Genomic DNA, 24160 nt, shown 5'->3' with positions numbered 1-24160 from the left:
GGCAGGCTATACGGAAATAGTGTTTTCAAGAGGTCAAAATTTTGACTGCAGTTGGCCTTTAATGCTTGGAAGCCTCTGACAGCATATGTCAGTCGTTTGTGGTTCTGACAAGTGCTTCATGTAAGGCGGATTAACTCAAGTTCCTATGCACATTCTCGCGTAAGATTCTTGTCTTGCAAGTGTTATGGCTTTGTGTCTGCCTGCACCTAAAACTTTTTCACTTTGTCCTTCTCTCACTGCAGAAAAGACACCCGGAGGTTCGGCACGTCGATCTGGAGGTGCTGTAAAATGGAAGCACTGGGTAGAGTTTGCTGTCAGTGCTACACTTTGTAAATACCGTGTGCATGGAGCTGAGCAGCTGACAACAGTAAACGCAAGGCCGCTTGTACGGATCCACCGTGCTTTCAGTTGCACAGTTTGCTTGCCTTTGTCCTGCGAAATGGTGCTTGAGATCTACAGGATGGGACTGAGCAATGAAAAAAGCCATTTTGTTCATTTTTTGAAAGGAAACATTTCAGTTGCTTTATTTTAGCAGGTAACTGTGTTATATTTTTACACAAATGGCTGGAAGAATTGGCACTTACTGGTAAATGAAGTGAGGAAAATATAATTTTTTTTTCTGTGGATAAGTTGCTGAAGACAAGATGCCGAGCTGTGCACAGTACCACAATTTGCTGCATGGTGAGTGTACATTAAGTGAAATAAAATACGAGTGGGTTCCCACACAACTTACTTCTGCATGCACGTGGCTCCAGCAGTGGTGGCGGGAAACAAAAACTATTTAGTGTGATGATGTTGAGGTTCGGGAGATCTCGTGATGTGGTAGTTGTAGCCAGGAGTAATAGATTGCGGAGTTAGTTTGAGAGAAAAAAATAAAGAACAGTTATGCAGTATGGGAAATGAGGGCAATGTTAGATGCTATCTAGGAAAGGTACACAACAAAGAAACTAGAGTAAAGAGTGACTGACAGCCCCAACCGGTAGTCGCACAAGAAAACTAATTCATGGGTCACACAACGTAAACGAGTCTCACGTGGTTGATGTACGGGGGCATGGTTGAAGAGCTTGAAGGCACGAGCTATGCAAGAAGTAACAGCAACGGATCAGAGCTGCAGCTTCTGTAGCAGTGAGAGCCCAGCAGAGAAGATACAGTGGCACTTCCGGTGGCGACGTGGTGTCTGGACGTCCAATACCGACGATTGCAGAGTGCCTGTGTCCTTGCCGTCCTGACGACAGGCTTCAGGAACCCTCGGACTCTCCTTGGACATTGCATCTTCAGAGCCGACTTCTTCTTCCTCTTCGTTGTCTTCTTGCCTTGCTCCAGTCACTGCATTGCTACCCACGATTCTTCGTTGTTTCCTTTTGATATCTGGCACCTCACCACATTGAGATAATATGCTTGGAAACGCAATGCTTTTGTGAGAGCTACCATAAGCGATACAGATAAAATGGATGAAGACATAAAGCTATAGAGTAAAAAGAATTGGTGAGCAGGATGCCTGTCTTTTCTCGCAGATTGATAACGTCAAACATGCCAGGAGCTGACATCTTGGTGACATCTGGTGGCCAGTATGGAAAGTTTTACTTGCCGAGTAAATTGTGCAAGCGCTTACCCCCATTCTGGGTCTATGCTGCTGCTGCATGCCAGAAAAGTTCAGCTGTGGCCCCACGGGCTTGTTAATCTCCTGGCCTGAATTCTGAATTGTGTCCGTTCCAAAGTGTCCACTTCCAGTAAGGCCTGATTGGGTGAAAGCAGGCGACACTAATTAGACGAAAAACAAGCAAATCAATTGAAGTATTGGTTTTTGTGCATGTCAGAGGCCCGGAAATCGGAACTTATATGTTATGACTTGAAATGAATTTGACATGGACGCTTGAAATGAATGACATGAACTCAGCTCAGAATTCCCTTCTGTTACCGCGGGGTGCCAATATTGCTGGGTTCGAGCCAGGTGAGTGCAAGCACATTTGTCCTAGCAGCCAACCAGAGAAAACTTGTCTGCCAGGAGCAATTTTGGTGCCAGAATTGGGGTATCATTTCCCCCTTGGCTGCGCATTGACGTGGTAAGCAGAGACTGCATACGAAATCTCTCAATCTCTTACTGGTTACAACGATGATACACATTGTGAGCTGCCGAATCAAAGAAAGGCTTTTGTTTTTAGATTCAAATGTTTTACATTTGCATGGAGCAGCGCTTCCTCTGAGGCGGTGAGAGGCAAGTGACATAACCACTACTCTGTGCCGACGTCATGTGGAGCACTGCACTGCGTTCAAGGTACTTTAAACGTGAATGAAGGGTGTGAAGACAAGAAATAAAATGCAAAGAAAAGGAGAGTGCACTCTTCGTGGCTTCAATGCGCTTGTGTCTAGTTTCAAGCTTAGGTATAGAAACATGGCGCTGTGCGTGCGGTCCTGTGTTGCCTCACAATTGATTCACTATATGCTGCAAGCTGGCCCAAGGCACTAGACTGAACATGAGCTAGAGAAACTCGTCAAAAGATGCCGTATTTTCACGCATATAACCCGCCCCTGCATATAATCCGCACCCCCACTTTCAGCCCACCGGAAAAGAAAAAAAAAATCTGCGTATTTCCCGCTCATTTGGTACAGGAAAGGCTGCACCAAAGCTACTGCTCAAGCAGCACATCACATACTATGCAGACAGAAAAGAGCGTATATTTAGCAAGTAGAATACACTGACTGCAAGGCGAAAGTCGCAATTCATTCAGTGACACAGCTATCACTTGAGCCACAGTCCTTACTGTTGTACGCAAGCTCATCTTAGGTTCCATCCATGTTGTTTGTGATGCAGCATTTTTAAGCTTTTTTTGCACCATCTCACCTGGAATCTCCCTCCATGCCTCGGTAATACACTTGCAGAATAGTGCAATCTCAGGCCTTCTGACGCGTCCTGTCGGCGTCAAGTCGTAGTGGCCTTCGGCTATCCAGTCAGCGGAAAGGCGTTTGACATGCGTTTTGATGGGCTAATTCAATGATATGTCTAAAGGCTGCAATATTGATGTCATTCCACCGGGTAGAACAACTAAGGCAGTGCCGTTGCGTGAAAGACGGTATGTTTGTATGTTTTGCGCAATCGCTGGTATGGAAGTCTTAGTCAGTGTCACTGCGTAGGAGCTTCACAGTACAACGCGCATTGCCATGAAGCTGCACTAAAGGAAAGACCCCGCGTAATATCCGCACCCCTACTTTGCCACTGAAATTTTCGCACTTTTTGGTGCGGGTTATACGCGCGAAAATACGCTAAGTGGGGAACCAGTGTCGACACTATGGAGTCTTCATCAACCGAAGGTCATGCTCACATGCTTTCGTGTCGCCTTGGGATCCTCCGCAACTTTTAAATATATATTCTTTTTCTTGCACTGCCTATTTACCAGAAATGTTACTACTGAGCCTGCTTTCTAGTGGGTTATGTTATTGTAAGGAGAAGAGTAACGGGGTGTAAAATTGAACAGAGAAAGCTAGGAGAATGGAAAGAAGTGAAGCGGGAGTGGGACAGGAAGGGACAAATCCAGTAGGGCGGGGGGGGGGGGGGGGGGACCTTGAGGGAATGGTGAGGGAGGTGATGGTGAGGGAATTTTTAGGAAAGAGAGGAGATGACTTGTGGGAAAGAACAGGGGTGAGTGAGAAATAGAGACCGAAAAAGGAGGACGTAAAAACGGAGAGGAAAGGGTCGGGGGGGGGGGAAGAAGTAGGAGGGCAGGAGTGAAATGGAGGAGCTGGGATCCATGGTTGAGATGGCTGAATGGCAGATGTGAAGGGAGGTGAGGTGGAGGAGGCAGAGGAAGGAAGGTGGTGGCGAGGGAATGGGAAGAGAAGAAAATACACGGGAAAGAAAAAGGTGGGGGAGCAAAGAGAAGGGGGAAATAGGGAGAATAATGAATGGGGATAAGGCGAGTAGGTAGATAGATGGTGAGAGTAGCGGAGCAGTAATTGGAATGGAAATGGTCTAAAGGTCATGAAGGGGTGGGAAGGAAGAGAGAATCGGAGTGGAGGGAAGATTGGACAAAAGGAAGGTACGATTGAGAGATGTTGAGAAAAGGTAGAGGGAGCGTAGGGGGCACAAATGTGAAGAAAGATAAGATTGAGACTGGTAGGGAAGGAGGATGGGAGTGAGAGGGAAGTGGGAGAGCGTGAGGGTATGGGCAGGCACGAAGAAGGATGCGTAAAATGGCCGGAGTGGTCATTTATGCAGCAGAACATGTTGATACGCCACCAATTTTTTGTCTTCCATTTGTTCTTGCTGCTTTCATCAGGATGTTTCCAAGCGAAACTGCTGCAGAACTACAGCGTGAAAAGCGATAAAATAATAAATCATGAAAAACGATTTTTTTCCATGCGATACGAAAACCTCTTCAATTGTGAGATTAATGATGGTTGCTGCATCCACCTAGGTTTTGACGCCTGGTGGTTTTTTAGAGAGCAAGTACCGGATGGAACCTTACTGCACCCCAAAAAAGTTCGCACCGCATACAGTCAAACCCGTTTATAGCGAACTTCAATATGCACCGCGATTAGTTCGATATATCCAATAGTTCGATATAGCCGAACCCACCTATAACGAGCCTATTGTTACGAGTTCGCAATCCGCGGGAGCCCCCCCCCCCTCTCCCCCCCTCACCAATTCCGCCATCCGCGTATAGGCTCCGGAACGATCGGCGGGTGGCGCTGCACTCTCCCCTCCGCTAAGGTCCCTAAAATTACTCTCCGCGGGAGTACGCCGCGGCTGCCGCCGCTTCGGCACGTGCTTTTTTCGCTGCGCGCGTGCTGCATTTATCGCGCTACGGTGAGGTCCGGGTAAAATTTTCTTTCGACTTCTGAAAGCATACACGTTAGCACGTGTCCAGTAAGTTCGGTGTACACGTAGAGTAGCTACTGGGTCCATTTTTGCCGGTGCTTGTCTTGTCGTCTGTTAGAGACGCGACGTCTGCTACGCGCCAGTCGAACGGCCGAGCGCCCCGGAACGCGTTTCCCCCCTTAAAATCGTCGGGGCAGTCTGCCGGTCGAGCGGCGGGTCTGTAGCAGACGACAAGACCCTAGGCTGGTCTAACCACCTCAGTCATCGCGAAACGACTGCGTCTGGTGAACGGCTTTTCAGCGCCCTAAGCAGACGCCCCCCGGCCCGCTCCTCCCCGTCTGGCAAGTGCACGTGCAGCTCGGGGTGGACGCTGTCTCCCGCACCGCCTGAGGCATCCGCCTCCTACTCACGAATGCGAACAAAGCGACCGCCGGCTGCGCGAGCCATTTAAGCCAGCACGTACAAAGGGCGGCGGGAACACTCCTCACTCCCCCGAAACAAAAAGATGAAACTTAAAGCGAAGCACCTCCCCCCCCCCCCCCCCCCCATATTGTTGCATGGTCAGCTGCCACGACAGTAACAAGGCGAAAGAAGAGGATCCATTCGTTAAATTCTGCATATTCCCCGCGAAAGAGCACCAAAAGGATAGACGGTAAGCATGGATCCCTGCGGTTCGAAAGGTGAAATAAGTTAGCACAGTTTTGTTTGTATCTGTGTGCTTTCAGTTTACATTACCCAGCTTTGAAAATGCGAACTAGTGTTCTAACGAGTCCTCCCCTCTACACTTTTTTTAATGCATGCTGCCAGTGATTGTTTTCCGCTATAATAAATGAACTTCGGAGTTGTTTAGCCGGTGCCGTTCGATATCGTCCATATATAACGCAATAGGTTGACATTTTGCATGGATGAAAAAAAATAGTTTCTAGCGATTTACCTGGCTGTAGTAGCTCTGGTCCGTCTTGTCATTGTGACTTGTGTTCTGAACGGGATTGCTGCGTTGTTCGTTTTTTTTCCCACATTTACAAATACTGGTAATTAAAAGAGGTATACACCAAATTCTGTATATTAATAGTAATTAAAAGTTATACGCCACAAGCTGTTCTGTTGTTTCCGCGAACTGTCACTCTAACCCATACTTGTACTCCAAGCCGGTGACAAACATTGCGAACAAAAATTCCTTCAAGGACAAGTAAAATGGAAATGCGGCGCTGTCAGCGCACCCCTTAATTAGCGTGTGCCTTTCTAATGCGTTTTTATAAGATGCAGCTGATTGTTTCAAGAGTGAGAAATAACCTATTACCATAATCAATCACGTTTATCTTACATTTCTTGCAAGCCTCAGTGTTGCTGCAGTCCAGAAAATCCGGATGTCCGAAGCGCGAGCACGCGAAGGGAGTACCAAACAAGAGAAAAGTACTCTGTGACAAGCTGAACAGCTGTCGCCTTGCAGACAAAAGGATAGCAGCCGGCGACCGCCGAACAATGCGTTTCCCCCCTTAAAATCGTCGGGGCAGTCTGCCGGTCGAGCGGCGGGTCTGTAGCAGACGACAAGACAAACGTCGACAAAAATGAACTCAGTAACTACTCTACGTTTAAACCGAACTTGCTGGACACGTGCTGACGCGTATGGTTTCATAAGTCAAAAGAAAATTTTACCCAGCCCTCTCCCTAGCGCGAAAAATGCAGCACGCGCGCAGCGAAAAAAGCCCGTGCCGAAGCGGCGGCAGCCACCGCGTACTCCCGCGGAGGGGAGAGTGCAGCGCTGCCCTCGCCCGGCAAACTTTAGCTTCGCCTCCCTATGCAGAAACGAACACAGTACAGCAGCCATTACCGTAGCAAAATAATCCATTTATTGCAAGTAATAAAGCTACTTTCTGCCTTAACTGCCCAGGTTGCAAAAAAAAAAAAAAAAAAAAGCGGTGATTTCTGTTTTCACTTTCGTTTTGGCGGCTTCAACTAGCATAGCATTCTCTACACGAAACATTGTTTGCACCAGTTCGAGTCCGCGTCCTCAAAAATCTAAGAAGCATTGGTGGAGCACATCGACTGCCGAAAGCGCTTCATTATAAGCGTCGGACGGATTTCACTCGCGACATCATCGGGAACGCTGGCGAGCTCTTTCCACAGTTCACCGATGCTGCTGTCTTGGTCCGGAATCGCTGACCGGGCGGGTTCCGTCGCGAGTCCCGCGCGTCGGAAACAGTTACGGAAAGTATTGGGCGTCACCTCGCTCCGTGCGAGGCGCAATGTCTCAGTCGCGGCTCTTGCGGCGTGGTCGCGGCCAATCAGCATCTCAATCGCCGCTCCGAGATCATGCATTTCGGCGGCCATTCTAGGCGCTCAGAGTTCGATATACCGGATGTGAACTTCGTTATAAAGGATATGTTTCCTATTTATTTCCGTAACTGAATTATTTTTGTTCGATATATACCATAATTCGCTCTATCCAGGTTCGTTATAGCCGGGTTTGACTGTATAAGACTGTTGATGAGGCATATGAATAGGGGTCAGTGTCCAAGTATAATACAAAGCTGGATCGGCGTGATTAAAATGCTGGCCTAAGTGTAGCGCGAACTCTGGGAGTATCAATTAACTTTAGTGGCGATGGTAAATACGTAGCTGAGATGAAAACAAAAATTGAGGAACGGCGTCGGGGGAGGGAATGATCATGACCGGGAAAGCTACGGATCAGTACCCGAGCAAATCGTGTATGGAGTGCAGTATCAATTGGTGCACATGGCACACAACGAAACAGCGAAATGGGATTGACAAAATAAAATATAAAAAAAAAATAAAAAGAAGATGGATATAAATAAATGGATAGATGGATGGATGGATGGACTGCAGAAAGGAACGAGTGAAAGTTTCGTATGAGCTTCAATGTTGAGCGGGTTCTGAAGCCAGGTCAGCGATAAACGTGCAGGTGAGATAGAAGTGAAAATCAGAATGTGTGGAAAGGAGCCGTACCGAAAGGATTCTGTTGGACTGGGGTCGATGAAGTTATATGCGAATCATGATTACAAAAAAAAAAATATCCTCGGGGCATTGAAGTCATGTTACATGCTTCGAAGGCGAAAGCATTGTCTCTTTCTTTGCTTTTTCTTGTTTTTTTTTTCGTATTTCGGCGTGAATAGCATGGACAGGTAGACAGTAGACTGACGACTCATGAAGCCGCGGAGCTTCCCCAGAGTCAGAGTTCGTGGCTAGAGTACACCTGTTGTACTCACGTGCCGTCATGCTCACCTATCGCGCGGTACGACGTGAGCGCCGCACTCACCAACCTTACTCCTGTTCCGCAGCTGACAACGTGCTGATGGAGTGTTTGAAAGAAACGAGGCTTATTACGTTAATCGTCGGTATTTTCACCGCATTGGAAGGAGGTAGCTTTGCTCAGCCACCACCGCCGCCAGTGTCACTCGACGCCTTATCCCCCCGTATTGGGGGGAGGCATCCCTGGCCTCTGGTAACGCGCTCAGATTTTACTCTGGAGTTCCGGGTTCGATTCCTGTATCAACACCAATGTTCCCAATTGTCTTTTAAAACTAATTAATTTATTTAGAAAAAAAAAATAATTCTCATCTACAGTTTGTTGTGTTTTTTATTCTTTACACGCGGCGGTCATTTTCTGCACTAAACAACAATGCCACTTTTCCGCCCAAAAACTGGGGCCTTGAATGTAAAGTCACATGGTACGGTAGCAAAAAAGAAATGTGCCAGCTAAACAACAATTTTTGGTTACGCATATTCGACAGCATGGCAGGTTCATTGATTAGAGGAGGCGTAGTCTCTTCTCTCTTCAAAATATTCATAAATATAACGTCATATGCGTGCGTGGAACACTGATCTAACGCTACGCGGTGAGAACCATTAATAAAAACTGAATCCGACCCTTAAAGTTTAAAGAAACGAAGACGTTTGCGGCCCCCGTACTGGCCCGGCCCGTCTTAATTGTTGTCACGCATTTGCCTGACGAAAAGGGGGGGCTCGCCCAACTCTTGATTTCAGCGCTACGCAGTCGTCGCAGCCTCGTGCGCTGCAGCATTGCAAGGTGCACAGTCTTCGGTAGGAGCCGGGACCACTTCGTCGGCCCGTCCCGCTCAGGGTTCGGGATGCAAATGCGCGCTAACGCTATTAAGCGGCGCTTGGCAATCAGCCCAAGACGCCGCCAGGGTCCGGCAAACTGCGGTTGCTAACACAATTTGGGAGCCCTTTGGCCCAGTTTGTGGCTCGGACATGCAGTTCTACCGCGGCGGAAGTGGATGGAGGGGAGGCTTTCATTTTCCCATTAGGCACGCCCTATTGATTGGAAGAGGAGCGCTCCAGATTGGAGGATTAGGACGAGGGCCTCGGGAGATTTATAGCGCCGCCGCGACTGCTGCACGCCCGCCCGCCAAGTCCTGCGGTCCCGCGGGGACGCCGCAACTTAGCGCCTGCATGCAGTGGATGCGCCACGGTCGGGCCGGGAACTGCATGAGGAACTGCACGTAATAGCTCTACCCGGAAACATGTTCGCTCCTCCTTTCCCTTCGCTTGTCGCTGCCTGCTCTATTGGTTGGGTGAATGTCAAAGGAGGGCCTCGGCTAGTTTTTATTCATGCCGGGAAAAAGGCATGCATGTGTGTTTGTTGTGTACGTCGGTATGCGCACCCTTTGTCAGTATTTTGTAGGCCAATCCTAAGCGCTACGAAATAAGAAAACCGTGGGCTACCGCTGTCTCTAAAAAGAAGGTATACATACAAGCAGTGGTGGTGGCTTATGGAGCGAATTTTGGGGACTTACTGGGCGTCTCAAAAGAACACTTATGTCTGCCCAACGGTCCATGGATACAAGAATGGTGGGAGTGACGCTTCGCGATAAGGAACCAGCGTATTGGATTAGGGATCAAACTTGGGCGGAAGACATCCGAGCTCAAGTTAAACGGAAGAAGTCGGGCTGAACTGGGCATGTAATGCGGCGAAATGACGACCAATGGACACCACGGCAACAGAAAGGCTGCCGAGAGGCGGTAGCAGAAGCAGGAGGTTACGATAGCTGGATAAAGGAACGGGATAAGAAAATGTGGTGACTAAGGATTGATGCGGACAACACTGGATATTAGCAAGTTGGAATTGCATTACGAGAGGGGTCTTTCAGCCCACATTAATAGGCTGATTATGATGATGAGGATATATAAAGTGTGAAGGGAAAGTAACCTGGACTGCGATGAAAACCCGCCGCGGTGGCTCAGTGGCTAAGGAGTTGTGCTGCTCAGCACGAGGATGCGGGTTCGATTCCCTGCCGGGGCGGCTGCTTTTCTCGTGGAGGTGAAAAGCAAAAGCGCCCGTGCGTTCGAGATTTCGACGCACGTTAAAGATGCCCTGGTGGTCAAAATTAATCCGGAGCCCTCCACTACGGCGCGCCTCACCGCCTGTATAGCGTCACAATAAAAAAAAATCACCCGGACTGCGATGAAAAGTTAGCGATGAAGACGGGTGGTCGACGAGGGGTAGCAATGACTTATAGATTAGTTGCGCGAATATGTTAACGTTAATCGTAGTTATTCTCGCGTCACCTCTCACATCGGAGGTTAATCGTCACACGGTTATAATTTAACAAAACAACGTAGCCAGACACCAGTCACCTCGGAGGTTAATTATCACTACGGTTAATGTAACAAGACAGGTTGTAACAACGTTGTACCTGGTGAGCCCGCCGGGCACTTTCAGAAATTCGTCTTAGATTTTGTTCCGCTCAAGATCCGGCTTGCGCACCGATCTACGTCAAGGCGCAACCCAGGGCTACGCAAGACCACGACCCGGGTGCCACGGGCGATGCAGCCGCGGCCGAAGGAGGAGGCGCGAGCTCGGAGACGCGGCGGCAGCCCGTGGCCTGCAATCACGGCTCTCGCGTCCCGATGACAGCGAGCTTTATGAGCGCTTGCTTTATCGCCGCCCTGAGAGTCGTTGTGCGGGCCGCCGCGTTTTATCGCGCTGCCGGGTGTAATGAGCTTTTTGCGGACGCATGCTGCAAGCCTTTCCTCGCCCCTCCACGAGAACACACAGGCGCGCTCCGACCCCCTCCGCAGACGGCCTTCTCGAGTAGGCCAAGCTTCTGTGTGCGCTTCAGTCGCGGTGACCTATGGCTCCCGGCACGAGCGCGCGACCGAGGCAGCTGCGGAGTTTCTCGCCGACGACCGATTCGTGTAACACGGTCCGTTTATCACGCTTCCCAAGGCTCTGAGGAAACGACCCGGAGATAAAGTCAATCGTTCGTTTAAGCTTCAAGGGCCCTCTAATAGTATGTTCTCGACTCAACGACATTCTCCCCCGCTGCGGTCCTACGGGGTATTTTGGCAAGTTTTTAAGGCACAGAGGCAGGGGTATACAAAATGGTGTTTGTAAAAGGCAATTACGTTTTCCTTCTGCCTCTCTTTTTTTCTGCAGCTTTTGGAACGTAGGAATAAATTTCTTATTGTTGTTTGTTCATTTTTACGCTGCAGAATACGCAATAAATTCCGCAGCATGCTGAATATGAAAGCAGGGCGCGGTTTTGTGACTGGATAAGCTATACAAAGTCTGCTTGTTTTAGAGCCACATAGCCTAGAGGTGATCGAGAAAATCGTTTTACCGGAAAGCTCACGAGCTCCCCTGTGAAGCGTGCACCACCTCACACGAACTAATACTGCGGTGAAGCAAGGGAATAACTACTTTTAAGAACTCAATGCATTGAAATTGCGAAAGCGCAGAATAGACCATTATGGATTACGTTCTTGGAAATTAAAGGGGCGTATGACAACGTAAACAGATAACTGCTGTGGAGAATGCTGAAACTCCACGAATTAGACGACGAGTTAATAATAGAGTGCACCTTATTGGAAGGACAGAAATGCGCCCACCAGGGCAACATCCATCGGGGACTGAAACAGGGATGCCCTTTGAGCCCAATACAGTTCATGCTTTACATGGTAGGGTTAAAAAAGAAACTGGAAGAAAGTCAAGTAGGGTTTAGCCTAACCAATATGCTGCAAGGTGAAGTGGTACAACAGCGTATTCCTGACTAAGAACTCACGAGGAGCAACTTAAGGGTAAGGGAAAGCGAACCGCAGCTATAAGGAAGCATAGAGCTCTGTGGGGGTATAACAAATATGAAGCAGTGAGAGGAATGTGGAAAAGAGTAATGGTTCCGGGTCTCACATTTGCGAACGGTGTACTCTGCTTAAAATAAGACGTTCTATCAGGCCTTGAAGTGAACCAGAGAACGGTAGGCCGTTTGGCCTTAGGCGCGCATGGAAAAACAACTAATGAAGCAGTGCAGGGAGATATGGAATGGGCGTCGTTTGAAGTTCGAGAAGCGCAGAGGAAAATATGTTTTGAGATGAGGTCGAGAGCGATGGATCAACGTAGGTGGGCAGCTGAGGTTTTTAGGTACCTATACTTGAAAAGCGTGGACACGCAGTGGTTAAGGAAGACTAGAAGGCTAACGATGAAATACGGAAAGTACAGTGGAGAATCCACAACTGCCAAGGTAACCAAAAAAGGAGCAAGGAAGATAGAAACGAATAAATGGAGAGAAAAAATGGAAGCTAAAACGTCGTTAGAGATGTACATGGCTGAGAAATTGTACATCAGAAAGGAAAATTTCTACAATAATTCCCAGGGCAGTGATTTGCTTGTTGCTTGCGAAGTAAGAGTTTTGTGGGGAAGTATTCACAAAATGATGGTGTATGCGTGGTCTGCGGAAAAGAAACAGAAACTATGCGGCACATAGTGTTAGAATGCGAGGGTATCCATCCAAATGAACATGAGGAAAATATTCGGCTTCCGGAAGCCCTAGGATTTAAGGGTAGCACAGAGGAAGCTAACTTCAAGGCTGTCGAGGCGACGAAAAGAAGATTAGAATGCTGTTGGACGAAAAGCAGAGAGGGGAATATTGCCTAGGACAGTTACCACCTGTAACAGGAAAAAAAAGTATTTTGTGCCTAATAAGCTTTTTGTGCCTGCCCTAAGCAGCGCTAGTATTAAACCAAGAGTAAAACATGGGTGTATTAGTCCTTTTTGGTAAGATGAGATGTCATCACCCCGCTACAAAGGGGAAACCAATAGCAATCATCATCACCATCATCATCAGAACTTTATCACGCGGTGAAACCCTAGGTCGTATCAACCATGGAGTATTTTTAGGGACGAAGCACCTTAGGTGCTCGGGCTGCCGGCGCCTCCTGTCGTCGTCGCCGTTCGTCCTCGTATTCTCATGTGGCCACGGTACTAAAACACCGGGACACCCGTTTTCCAACGCCTCGCGCTGGAACGTTTCATCTCCATGGGCAAAAACGCGTACTAAAAGAATACACCGGGACACTCGTTTTTCGATCGCGCTTGCTCGCTTGCTTCTATTTCGCTCCGTACTCGCTTTAACTTTAAAATTTGCAGTTCTACATTTGTGATTTCACTCCTCCCCTGTCTTCGTAATTGGGATGTCGCGTATATCAGCGCGCGGTGTGTGGCAGGAGAGAGTCTTACAATCTTTACATGCACTTATACACTGCATGCTTCGCCCCTCCCCAGGTTTCACGTTAGTGGAGATGGCTCGGCTGTTTTTTTTTTTTTTTTCCCTTCATGGTGTCCACAGAAAACTCATCTGACCTACAAAGTCATGACACCTGCGTGGCATCTAGCTCACTAATCTTTTCACGCTGACGGTGTTATCGGTATCTTAACGCCGGCTCCGCGTCACACCTGTTTACCGCAGAAAGCTTTCCATTCCAGGGTCAGGTTGGTGGTGACGTACTTCGCAATCTTTTTAAAGCGAAACTGTCTATGCCTCACTGATGGTGACCGTTCCATCACGGAAAGGCACTGCGGAAAAGCCTTTACACAATTAGTTTCACGAAGCCAGGATAATGGTAAGCGAAGGCACAAAGCGCCTCAAGGAAAAAAGAAAACCCTATCCGTGGTCGGAATCGAACCTGGGTCCTTCGCGTTATAAAGACGACGTCTATCCAATTGCGCCATTCATTTTTTTCTTAAATTGCATGGAAGACTAGCCCGAAGAGCTTTAAAATAACACCATAACTACAATAACGGTGCGTTCACTGACACATATTTTGAAAGTCCGGCAGGCACACACACCCCTCAAGAAGATGCAACCAGTCCGACGGCTGCGATTGCGCCGCATAGACACTGTACACAAGCGCACATTGTTCGCGAAAAGTTGACTTAGTTCCACGAGGTTCCTCCGCGTTGCGGTCAATCATGTGACACTTCCATAGGCAAACAATCCCATCAGTACGAAAAGGTCATATGGCACGGAACAGTTCTTCAACACTGGCAGGAATCGTACACTGTATGGGGTGATGTCTATGTCCTTTTTAAGAGTCCGCTGCAGAACATCCCAAAAAAAAAGCACAGCATCCCAACAAAAAACAAAGCAGTGGTCAATTGTCTCAGGCTGGTTACACAAGCGACAGTTAACAGACCAAGGCGTGTATACACTTTTACTATTGAGCCATGTTTTAACAAAAGGCAACGTGGATGTGTGCAACTTAAAAAAGGAAGTTTTTTCGGCCGCCTGGATGCACATTTTCTTGACGCGCTTCAACACACTGTTATCTAAAATCATCAGATATGGTTGGCGGTAAATGGGCACTGGAAATGAACTTTCAATTAAAACGCCCGTCAATTCCTTCCCGGAGAGACCGTACAGATACCCGAGAGAAAAACGCGCAATAAGAACTAGGATTCGCGGGGTGGGTTGGAGCAAAAAAAAAAAAAAAGGCAAATGAGCGCTCAATTTATGCTAAATAAAAACCTTTAAAAACGGATGATCAGCCGTTTTGAAAAAGAAGAACCGCGAAACGAGCTGATGTACAAACAAATGCACCAATCCAACACCACCAGACCTTCCAGCAGGTTCTCAAGACACTCGAAAGGCACGGACTCCGCAAAGGGGTCCCTGTCGAGTAGGGCTGCCCAAGAGGATGCAACGCACGGCCACGTTGATGTCGGCCCGTCAACTGGGCTTTACCTACTGCAGGATTTATTCAATAAAGACCTTTCCATCCATCCTGACCTTAACGGGAGGAAGAGCTTATTGCGGCGCATGGCCTCCCACTCGGACCGCTATACGAAGGTAGCCAACACTCTATGAAATGCTTGAACCTTTTTTTTTTTTTTTTGTGCACAACTAAGGACCTGCAGAACATAAACAAGTTTGTGAACAAGGCTTCCGTGCTGGAATCCGAAACGTCAGTACGTTTTGTTTGGACTGGTCGGCGTCTCTTTTTCGTTCCTAATAAACAAGTTTGGAAACGAGAAATACATTCACAGTTCTGCACGCGCAAATATAGACAGCTCCCGCCCCATTCACGCCTGCGTGTTACGCTTCGCTACAGTAAGCGCAGAATACCGATGAGGTCCACTGTTTCGAATTTGATGTAGAGGAACCCCAAGGTACGTCATTCCGACACGGTCGAAGCAGCTTGTATTTAAAGTGAAGCTTTCTTGGTCTTACTGGTGGCGACCGTCCCGTCACCAGAAGGCCGAGCGTTTCAACAATCGTTGCCGTTAGATAAAGGGGCGTTAGTTTTTTTTTTTTTTTTTCATTTTACTACCCAAGAAAAGGCCCCTCTTTGTTTTTACATTTGTGGCCCGGTCACATACCTTCAATTAACGCCGCACGTTACGTACTCCGGCGGAATAACTTAAATATCTTAAATTCCGAGGAGACGTAACGCACGGAAATTGGCGCTAATTTGGCTGCAATGCAGCCACAATAGCAGAATTAGCTCGAGGTGCACCTCGCGCTTCTGGTTTCAAGATCAGACAGAACGTGGACCTACCCGAGGTCAAATGTTGGCCGCTCGTGTTGTCGCGTTCCCGAAAGGGTCGCGAACTGGGACAGTTGGCCAGGTTCACACCGGCGCAAGAGTGCGAATAAACAAGTTGATTTTGATTTGATTTTTTTATTTGATTTTTAGATGCGGCGCATCTCTTGCTCTGAGGCATGTCCCTCCTGCGTCGTCGTCGGCGGCGGCGGCGTCCGTCCGCAGCCCTCCTCCGTTCGCCTCTCCCACAGCTGTGTGCAACACTCTCACTCCGGCGCATTAGCATAACGACAGCTGGCGCGCTTGGTTGGCGCGAGCTTCGCTGCGTTAACGCTGCGTTAACAGCTTCTCCGTTGCGCATGTGCGCGCATGCGCGACTCTCTCCTCCGCGGTCTCTTCTCCTTCGAGCGCTGTGAATATAAAGCGGGTATCGCGCTGGGTGGTGGCCGCTAAAACACGTGTACTCTCTCATTTCGCGTATGCATGTGCATGAAAATGTAAAATTGCCTCCATCGTCCCGTGTATGAGAACATCCGTATGTGATGGAAGGCATCCTACGCGTTCACAATACGTTTCACGCGATGTAGAGAATCAACCCAATGGAAACGCCAATTGAACCCCCAGATGCGCCGCATCACACCAGGGTTCCCTCGCGGGGAGATGGAGGCAATTTTTATTTCTTGGCAAAAACCAAGGGAAGGCTGAGACTAAAGGCGAACGTGGCCTGACAGAGGCCTCAGCCACCCGATTTACAGCGTACATATATAACAACACGTCTGTTCACAAATTTAAGCATGATAGCACAATCGTAATAGACAAATAGCACAAAGCAAAGTCATTACTACACTTCTTATGTATTATACAAACCACAGGTCTCGAATTCACAAAGGGATCACAATGTACACATAAACGCAGTAATTCGTACGCATGAACTTTTATCAGTTACACTACTATGTCACAATCACGTATTAATATAGAATTGTTTGTAATTTTTTTTAATTTCTACCTTTAGGGGAACATGTAGACGTATACTTAGAACCCTTAATTATATAGCAGTATTGCGAGCGTTTTGCTTAAGTAACACTTCTTTGACCTGTTTTTTAAACGTAAGTTCACTGGCTTCAAAGTTTAATTTTTCTCCTAATATATTTAATACTTCAGTTGACTGGTACAGGAAAGATTGCTCACCATAGTTCGTTCTTACTTTTGGAGTGTGCCGTATTGAATGCCTGAGATGGTAGCCAGAAGATTTATTGTTAACTTGATTGTGGGTCTTTTGCTTATAAATGGTGTGCAGAACCTTCATGCAATAGATTTGGTCAGCTCGAAGCATGGAATATTCAGTAAATAAAGGACTTGTCCTCAAATCTGCGTAACAGCCACGATAATCTAAATATATGCGCAAAATTATTTTTTGCAATACAATGAGCCTGTTATAATTAGTTTTAGTTGGGGTCCCCTCACCAAAATCCCGTAGCATAGTTTCGAATAAATGAGAGCATTGTATAAGTTTCGTTTCAACCATAGTGGTATCAAATGGCCGATTCTATATATGAGACGCATACTTTTAGAGAGTTCGGAGGACAGGTAAGCAATATGCGTACTCCACGAAAGTTGTTCTTGAAACCAAACACCTAAGAACATCCGATCTGTCACTCAATTTAACTTGGTTCCATTGAATATAATGGTGATTTCTTTCTCGACATTTTTTATTGTACGGCCTAAATATCATGTAAGTTGTCTTTGTAGCGTTAAGTTGCAATTTATTATCTAATAACCAATTTGATAATTGTTCCAAGTAAACATTTACAATTGAATGAAGTTTAATTATATTATCAGATGTGAAAACGTTAGTGTCATCTGCATACATTACAAGTTCTTGCGGACCTTCTATATTTATGATGTCATTTACATAAACTATAAACAGTAACGGGCCTAACTTGGAGCCTTGCGGGACACCTTGTTTTAGCTCTAATATGTCTGATGCAATGGAGTTTAGTTGAACAAACTGCTTTCTTTAAGTCAAATAGCTTTTTAAAAGGTTACCTGCCACGCCACGTATTCCATACCTCTCCAATTTATTTAGCAAAATATTATGATCTATTGAATCAAATGCTCTTTTAAGGTCTAAAAACAGTCCAATTGTGAACTGCCTGTTTTCAATGTTTGCGATTATTTTATATTTAATGTACAGTAATGCTTGCTCTGTTGATTTAGATTTTTGGGAACCGTATTGATACTTGGAAATTACATTGTGTTTAAGAAAGAAATTCGATAGTCTATTATAGATTCGTGCTGTTGTTCCATCATGCGTCACATTTGCGGCAGTCCCCTGCCTATTGTTGTCTATTGTTGGCTCGAACGCACGAAAAGTATTTCATGACGTAATCAATGCACATTAAAAAGAAAACAATAAGCTTGTAGCTGGGCTAGTTGGGTCATTGCATGGATCTAACAGCGCTAAGGCGTAGCAAATTGTTTGTTACCTTTTACCCGTGTTTGTTACCCTTCACTTCCTTAGCGTTGTTCAATCCATGTAAAACAATGGGCGTCTCTCAAAGGCATTATAAATGCATTCATGGGCTTATTTCCGCCCATTTTTAGCGTTAACTCTTGAGAGTCATCAGAGGGCGGGTTATTTAAACGAGCCGCACAAGTTTTCAAGACGCAGGCACAGGTGGATGTACCATCCCAGCGGCAGCACACGTTTAATGCAGAAGTTTCATCTTCGTACCATCGAGCAAAGCATGCCGGGGGTGGGCTGTCTTCTGTGATTCGAAGCCTGCATTTCAGTCCCTCCAGTCAGCCCTGATCCGGGGACCTCACGAGCAGCTACTGACAGAAATAAGAATGGTGTACGACCGTGCTGTCCAGGCGGGTCATGATGTCACCCTGCTGTGGCTTCGCAGTCACTGCGGCATTGTCGGCAACGAAAGTGCGGACTCTGCCGCCCGGTTGGCGCATCAAACAGCGACGACTGTACTCATTCCATTGGCTAGGACGGACGCAGCTAGGGCCCTCCACATACTTGGCCAGGAAAAAACAATCTCCAATGGTCTACAGAAGAATGCACATGTGCACGCATTGGTTCCCTTGACCCGCGCCTGCAACGTCCCCTTCCCCTAAGCCTCCCACGGTCTGACGCAACTCTTCTTTGCCGCCTCTGGCTGGAGGTAGCATTCACAAATGCTCACTCATACTTAATAGGAATGGCAGCATGTGAGGAGTGTGAAACGTGCGGCACGCCGGAGACGATACGCCACGTTTTATGCGAGTGCCCACGCTACCCGCCTGAAAGAAGAAGAAACACATTCATTTAGGAGCACAGTCAGTTGACGATGGTGGCCGCCGTTTTGGCGGCGACCGCGGCCGCCCGGGCGACCAGTGAAGCTTGAGCCTCCTGGTCATGGGCAGCGCAACGCCTCCTCCCACTGCTCACGTGTGGTTATTTTCGGGTATCTCTCGGGCATCCCCATAAGGTACTGAAGGGTGCCGAGGGACTGGCAGGCTGTGCAATCCGGTGAAAGGTATAGGGCTGGCTGAATTAGGTGTAATTTAGCGGGATTGGGAAACGTGTTTGTTTGCAAAAAACGCCATGTGTGTTCTTGCTGGATGGTGAGTTGTGTGTGCCGGAGGATATACACGGCGGGAGAGGCGGTAGTGGGTGTTAATTTCGTTGTACGTGACCATCCGGTCTCTAGCGGATCTGGCGCAATGGTAGGGGAACGTGCTGGGCCCGGCTCGGTTGTTGAGTTCTCGAGCCATAGTGTGGGCAATTTCATTCCCTTCCAGGCCAGCATGCGCCGGAGCCCAGATGATTTCTACGGGGGACGTTGGGGGGGGGGGGGGGGGGGGGCTTGTTGGAGAATTTTGAGTGCCTGAGGCGAAATGAAGCCGGAGGCGAAATTTTGAACTGCCGTTTTAGAATGGGTGATGATTGTTGGGGAGGGGGGGGGGGGGGGTCGGCTTTTGCGTTAGCGCTAATGCTACCGCCGCCTCTTCCGCTGCGGCTGGGTTGGTGGTGCGGATGGTCAGGAAGTAGCGCTGTACCTGATTGGAAAGAAAGAAGCTGACGTCAGCACTGGAGAACCTGGACTCTCGGCGGCCATTTTCGAAGGTGAAGATTCCGTGTCACTGGCGTTCTCTGTCATCCGCTCAAAAGGCGATTAAGGAACTCTTACGCTTCCTACGGGCGACGAACTTGAACTCTAGATTATAGACTCAAAACCTTCAGTGGCAATCACTGAACTTGAATGTTTAGTGCTCCAGAGCTGGGCATACCTGTCTGCTCCAATTTTTCTTCATTCTTTCCTTTCTCTTTTTTGCCTATTTTCCCTTTCCCACGTGCAGGATAGCAAAACTAGGCTCTAGCATGCCCAGGATTTAGGGACACGCGCCGCCAAAACCTGATTGCGCCCTCCCCCGGCGCTTCGCTCGTCCGGGGGGCGTAACTGAATGGCGCATAAAACACACGGCCGCCGTTTGACAACGAAGACAGCTAGGATCCGAAGCGCCTTCGGGATATCCGTAGCATGGCTCCAGCGGCACGCTGTGGCAAAATTTTAGGCTTGTATGACTAACGTACGAGGTTCCCAGGGCGTTTAAACTTTTTCATAGGCAGCAGCAGAAAAAGTTTAGACGCCCTGGGAACCTCGTACGTTAGTCATACAAGCCTAAAATTTTGCTACGGATATCCCGGAGGCGTGTGTTTTATGCGCCATTCTGTTACGCTTCGGAACGAGCGAGACGCCGGGAGAGGGCGCAATCAGGTTTCGGCGGCGCGTGTCCCTGCCTTTCTTCTACATCCTTCCTTCCTTCCTTCATCTACAATGAGTAAAGCCATGAAATAATAAATGTACTTAAAAGCAACTGCGTTGTCTTCAGAGCTTGAACTTATTCAAAACACCGTTTTATTTATATATCTCGTCTCGTCAGCTGAAACAAACGACGGGATTATTAGGTTGACCGAAACGGAAAGCTGGGCGAGTCAGGGGAAGTTCATGATTGCAAAAAAAGTGCAGTGTGAAAAGACGAAAGACTGTGAAAAAAATGACAGGAAGAGTGCCATTAGAAATATCGAATTCACGGAACGGGACAAGAGTAAGCCTGACTAAAACGAAAGACTGAGCTAGGTTCATGGTTAAAAAAGCAGCTCGAAAAGACAGAAATTTGTGGCAGAGGCAGTGTTCTGCCTGTATTTATTCATTTTTTTCGATCATAAGTTGTTAAGCTCTTTCTTTTTATTAACGCTTGTCAGTTCGCATGAGCGGAGACCCGCCACAGGGGAATTCTGCATGGTCTCGCGGAAGCACTCTTGTAGACAAGCTTCCTTAGCTACGTAACTGAACGCTGAGCCCCATTTAAATTAGGTGTATTCCCCCGGTTGTATATCTTCAGGTCCCACGTGCCCTTTCTACGAATACGGAAGCGGCGGAGGCGTCCGAAGCGCATGAATCATTTGGAATCAAACATCAGGGAGGCAGGCAAATACTGCGCGAGTTGAGCCGTCTACTGGCTGGCTCATCGTGCCGAGTATGGGGGGATGATAAACTTGGTATCACTCTCCATTTCCCCTAAGGAAGAAGGCAAGCGGGGCGGCGTTCCACTTTTCAGAAATTCGAGCGAGCGTTGAGCGGCTGTCCCCACGGACTCTCTCGCCGTCAGCTTTCCGCGCCTGTCCAAAGGACATCCATCAAACGAGCCAATTTGCATCGCCGCAGCAGCTGCGGAAGCTAGAAGCGGCAGGCAGCAACTGGAAGCCTTTCACGCGACTTCACCATTTTCACCACCGAAAGAAGACGATGCTTCGGGGCTACCAGACGCCATCGTCTCCTTCTTGTCATTTCCCATTGACACTGTGACGATTAAGCACCCAATTTTCTACCGCTGGGTGTCGTATCCGTTCGTAGCCGTCGTTATCGCTAGGATGTGACGATGACAACGGAGAGGGTATGCGCTGGGACAAGTGGGTGTGAAGGCCAGTGTTCATCGATACTGCTTCTTTCAAGTGGCTGCCTTCGCGGCCTCCGCCATCAGGGCGCCTCGCACTGGGGAAGAAAAGTGCTTGCCGTGAGTCCGTGGGATGCTCGCTCCGTGCGCGCTTCCGTGCTGCTGTGGTATTACGCGCGACTGCATTCAGTTGTGGCGTCTTGCACGCGCATCGCGGCCACTGACGTTGGCTATAATGCCCCCGCACGCACGTCCATGCCCCTAACACCACCCACCCGTAAGGCCTAGATATGTGTGTCGCCGCGCAGCTTTTGTTCTATCTCATACATACTCTTCGGCGGCCGATAAAATTAGCAAACAGGATCAGGTGAAGTTAGGCGACCCCGCCGTCCCACGCGGTCAGTGATGAGCAAGAGGCTAGCAGGCCTTGTCGTCTACGTGGTAGTGCTGGGTACTTGCTGCCGGCGCAGTGCTGAAAGTGGCATGAGCTATTGGATATGCCGCCGTGGGAAGAAAAGATCGGGTGCTTGCCGCGAACGAGGAACCATGGCTGTGATTGCGCGCATTGTGCAGCCTTGCTTCTTTGCCGCCGCTGTCTGGGCGCCCGTCGGCCGCCGCTAATCTTGTCCGTTTCTTTTACGTCATTATTCTTATCGTTCCCGTGGCGTGCGCTGTATTACGAGGCCGTTCCTCATTAGGTACTGATCCTCGATACTGTGTGCGTGCTCATGAAAAGCCGAAACCGGCAGGCACGCAACGCAGTATAGTAAGAACAGTATGACGTCATTGCGGGCTGCTACTCGCCCCAGCTTGCGCGCTCTGTCACGTAGCGCTGGCATGGATATTTCCGGCAAAGGTTATGACGGGACACGCGGAAATTAAGTGGTAGTTTTTAGTTTAGCGTGCGCGTTGGAGGCCTGAGCCGCCAGATAACTGTCCCAACTTGTTTGGTCTGCTCGAATAACCAAACTAATTTTCATAAACGCAAATTTTGTATACTCCTCGTACTTGTTCACGCGTTCACGCTAATTTGTTTTGTTGCTGTACCGACTCATGCACGCAAGTTTCGACCGGAAAGCGGTAATGTTCAAGGCTACACATGGTTTGGAAGAGGGGGAAGATAGTACGAAATTTGAAGCACGATGTCATTTTGCGCGTGGCGAACCCGTCATCTTTGCGCGAAAACAGAGTTCTATCGCCAACGAAGGCAGCAGTAGAGCCGAGAACTTATTCAATGGCTGCAGCTCCTTCACTACAATGAGAGTCACGCTTGTAGAAGCGCCTTCAAGGTCGCTTACAAGCCAAAAAATGGCCAAGTTGGATGTCACAGCCCACTTCCCCCAATGCTTGCGATGAGAACAGTAGTTTCTTCAAGATATCTTCCTTTAAGATGTCTCGAAGATATCTTCAAGAGATATCTTCAAGATATCTACATAGCGTAAGGCACTGTTTACACTCTGTAGCGTCAGAAAACATTTGCCGGGCGGCTGCAGGTTTCCTGGTGGGTACAATACAGGAATTTTCTGTGCGCACCCAGCGCCACCTGCTGCTTCGCTTGGACCACTCCTTTTACTCTTTTACGCAACTGTTTTCTGTTCAGTAGCCTAGGCGTAAAATCCTCGGTTTTGGTGAGCGCAATACAATATTTTTTTTTGTAGCGTAAGCTACACTGGCCGAGGTTGAGCAGTTTCGTGTGTGCCGTGAAGAGCCGTTCTGCGCAAGCGCGAGGCACATTGGATTGGTTTAGATCGGATCGGATCGGATCGGATCGGATTGGCTTGGATTGAATTGGCTTGGATTTGATTGGATTGGAATGGCTTGGATTGGATTAAATTGGATTGTGTTGGATTGTAATCCAATCCAATCGGAGTACGGGTCTGCACATTTGCCGGTCTGCGCATTCCAGAGGAGTGACGTCCTAGCCGCGGTAGACGCACTGGCGGGGGCGCGTTCCTAGCTGTGCGCCTGTGTTGCGCAGTAGCCAAGTCTGACGCTGCGCCGGAGCCGCTTGATAGCCGTTTCGCGTGGCTCCTGGAGAGCCGTGTTGCGCATGCGCGAGGAGCAGTGACTGGACTGGATTGGATTGGATTAGACTGGATTGGAAATCGTTTTAGCAGCAGTAAGCATGATAATTAGCTAATCCTAGACAACCAGGAGACCGAAGAAGAACCAGCTGAACCTTAGCTCACGCTACGTATATCCTGGCATAGCCGAGCTAAGCCACTTCTAATTTTTTTTGCAAGACCCATGATTTTTTATTGTAAAATGTTCTGTTAGCTTAATTTTGTGCATTGTTTTTGTAAAAGTGTTTCGAGGTCTTTTAGGTCGCTCCAGAGGTGGGACGCGGCATATCAACGCGTTGAATTATCGTTTTCTATCGCAGCGAAACGGAAAATCGCGGTTTTGCACAGAGGCACGCAGAATAAACCACCGCGTTCGCAATTTTCTCAGTAACGCTACGGTAAAAACAAAACAAAACAAAAAAAAAACCCTCGTTTAAACGCACACTAGAACCCACATTTCGTGTGCACCTGTGAGTGAGTCACCGATGTCTCCTTCCCTCTGCGCATGCCAGGCGTTGGCAGGCGCTATAAA

At 48.2% G+C, this 24160-nt stretch overlaps 1 protein-coding gene across 1 annotated transcript in view; it reads left to right on the top strand.

Moving 5' to 3' along the window:
* The window catches only part of Znt49b (solute carrier family 30 member 9), a 35810-nt gene extending 33476 nt beyond the window's left edge, over nucleotides 1-2334 (top strand). The window contains exon 16 of the mRNA XM_077703009.1: nucleotides 243-2334. Coding sequence (XP_077559135.1) covers nucleotides 243-287 — 45 coding nt within the window. The 3' untranslated portion in view covers nucleotides 288-2334. The remainder of the gene's footprint in view (nucleotides 1-242) is intronic.
* The last annotated feature ends 21826 nt before the right edge of the window (nucleotides 2335-24160 follow it).

The sequence above is a fragment of the Haemaphysalis longicornis genome, unplaced genomic scaffold (assembly GCF_048455015.1).
Source record: "Haemaphysalis longicornis isolate Haplotype H1 unplaced genomic scaffold, Haemaphysalis longicornis Haplotype H1 scaffold_3, whole genome shotgun sequence".
Classification (NCBI taxonomy): Eukaryota; Metazoa; Arthropoda; class Arachnida; order Ixodida; family Ixodidae; genus Haemaphysalis; species Haemaphysalis longicornis.
Note: the sequence above shows the minus strand (reverse complement) of the source record. Positions and strands in the feature narration are given on the sequence as shown.